Source organism: Penaeus japonicus, unplaced genomic scaffold (genome assembly GCF_977035675.1).
Source record: "Penaeus japonicus unplaced genomic scaffold, GWHDUDI00000001_assembly GWHDUDI00000038, whole genome shotgun sequence".
NCBI lineage: Eukaryota > Metazoa > Arthropoda > Malacostraca > Decapoda > Penaeidae > Penaeus > Penaeus japonicus.
In genome coordinates, this window is record NW_028234440.1 from 24,007,932 (window position 1) to 24,010,238 (window position 2,307).

Genomic DNA, 2,307 nt, shown 5'->3' on the forward strand with positions numbered 1-2,307 from the left:
AATTTCCTCTTCCCATCAGTTCATGTGGCAGAGTATGTAACTTCCTATGTATTTTGAAAGTTAAAAAAAAAATCATTTATGCATTTGTATCTTGACTTACTTTCAGCATGAAAACAGAAGACCGGCAACTGCAGTGTGACTAGAGAGGCACATCATCTTTTAGATAAATGGAAAGTTTCATTACTATCAGCTTTTACACATTATGGTATCATCCTTTACATCAAAGTCATTACAGTATTACCCTTTACATCAATTTCTATGCTATTCCTCCCCTCCTCTCCCCTTTCCTCTTTACTTAAAGAAGATCTTCCAAGCACCTCACCCATGCCACATAATCCAAGAAACGACCAGCATACCTGCGAGTTTGGGAGAAAATTTTCCGTATTGCTTTTTCGAAAACCTTGTTTGACTTTTCAAACAGCTCAATATTTCTTCGGAAACAGCTTGTAGTGCGTTTCATTAATATCCAGTTTTAGAACCCAGAGGGTATACTTTATCGGAACTTTTCCTATAGAAATGGCACACTGTATCAACGAGAAACGGGAGGGAAAAGATTATAAAAGAAAAACAGTATTGGGAATAGAAGACCTTTCTTAGATAGTAGTTTCGAAGATTCAATGGCTCTTGGCTTGGTTGAATGCACTCAAGGGAAACAAACCGGATTACCTTATGCGATAAAGCCAAGCTTGGCGAATTCACAAAAGGGGTGATTTCCAAGGAGATTTCTGCAGATAGTTCTTCGCGAGAGGAATAGTGACGCTGTGAGAGTGCTCCTCTTTCACATCTCTCTCTCTCTAATTATATATATATTATATATATTTATATATATATTTATATATATTATATAATATATATATATATTATATATATACTAATATAATAAATGTGTGTATATATATATATATATATATATATATATATATTTATATAGATATATTTATATATTTACATATATATAATGTGTGTGTATATATATATTATATATATTTATATATATATATATATATATTCTATATTAATATAATATATATATACATATATATAAATGTGTAATATATATATATATATAATATATATATATATATTTTATATATATATATATATATTATATATATATATACATACATATTATATAAATGTGTGTATATATATATATATAATTTATATTATTAATAATATATATATAGTATATATATATTATACCTATATTTATATATATTATCATCACTCATCATGACCTCAGCGGTTAGGCCGTTGGTGCACCCATGTCTTGGCATCCTTCCTCCATTTCCTCTATTGAGACTGTGGTGGCAAGCTCTCTGAATGTTTAAGAGGATGTCCACCCTTTATGTCGTCTTGCCATGTTCTTATTGGCTACCTTGTTGGCGTGTTCCCTCACAGTAGTCTTGTATGAGAACTTTGTTGTTTTATTTCTCCTGAACCTGGGTGTCCACAGAACTGAAGTTTGCGTTTGCCGATAGTGCGCATGAATGGTTCTGGCTTGTCATTTTTTGTTGTCAAATGATCTATTATCTTCTTCCAGATAGCATTTGTTCGCTCTCTCTCTCCATGTTATTCCTAGCAACTTACTGTAACACTTCATTTCAAAAGCTTCCACCTTTTTCAGATCTTATCAGTTATTGTCCAACTCTCGCATCCATACATTAAAATGCTTTTTCATCGAGTTTAGTAGTTTAATTTTTGTTTTCATGCTATACTTCTCATTTTCCAATAGATTCCAATCTAGCTAAAGCACTTGTTGCCATTCCTACACGATGTTTAACTTCAATTTCGTGGTTCCATTTTCTGTTAATGTTGCACCTAGATATTTGAATTCTGACACATGTTCAAGTTGTTCTCCCCTAACATAGACCAGTACGTTTCGATTGATGTTCTCCCACTGACCATTATTTTACTTTTTTTGCACTAATTTCCATTCCATACCTGTGTGATGTTTCATCCAGTCATCTTGTTTTTTCTGCTAATTTTTCCCGCATTTTCCGGCTATCAAGTCTATGTCATCGCAACCGTAAGTTGTTAATACACGTCCTGTACACTTTTCCCTCCTGGAAAAATTTTTAAAGGGCTTTCTTGCATATTCTTTCCAAAAACAAATGAAAAGTGTCGGAGACAGAATGCATCCTTGTCTAACGCCACTGTACTTTCGAACCATTCGCTGTAGTTGTTACCTACCAAAAACTGTTGTTTTCGCATTCTCATATAATTTTTGGGTTAAGCCTAGCATACCCTGGTTGTTTATATTTGGGCCTTGTATCCCATAGCGCTTGTGTCATACCCTATCGAATG

General features: G+C 32.9%; 1 protein-coding gene across 1 annotated transcript in view; it reads right to left on the reverse strand.

Moving 5' to 3' along the window:
- Window positions 1-1,488, reverse strand: part of LOC147467127 (uncharacterized) — a 6,196-nt gene extending 4,708 nt beyond the window's left edge. The window contains exons 1-2 of the mRNA XM_086533044.1: window positions 1,400-1,488; window positions 323-356 (exon numbers count right to left, since the gene is read on the reverse strand). Of these exons, the coding sequence (XP_086389170.1) occupies window positions 323-356; window positions 1,400-1,488 (123 nt within the window). The remainder of the gene's footprint in view (window positions 1-322; window positions 357-1,399) is intronic.
- Window positions 1,489-2,307: the final 819 nt, after the last annotated feature.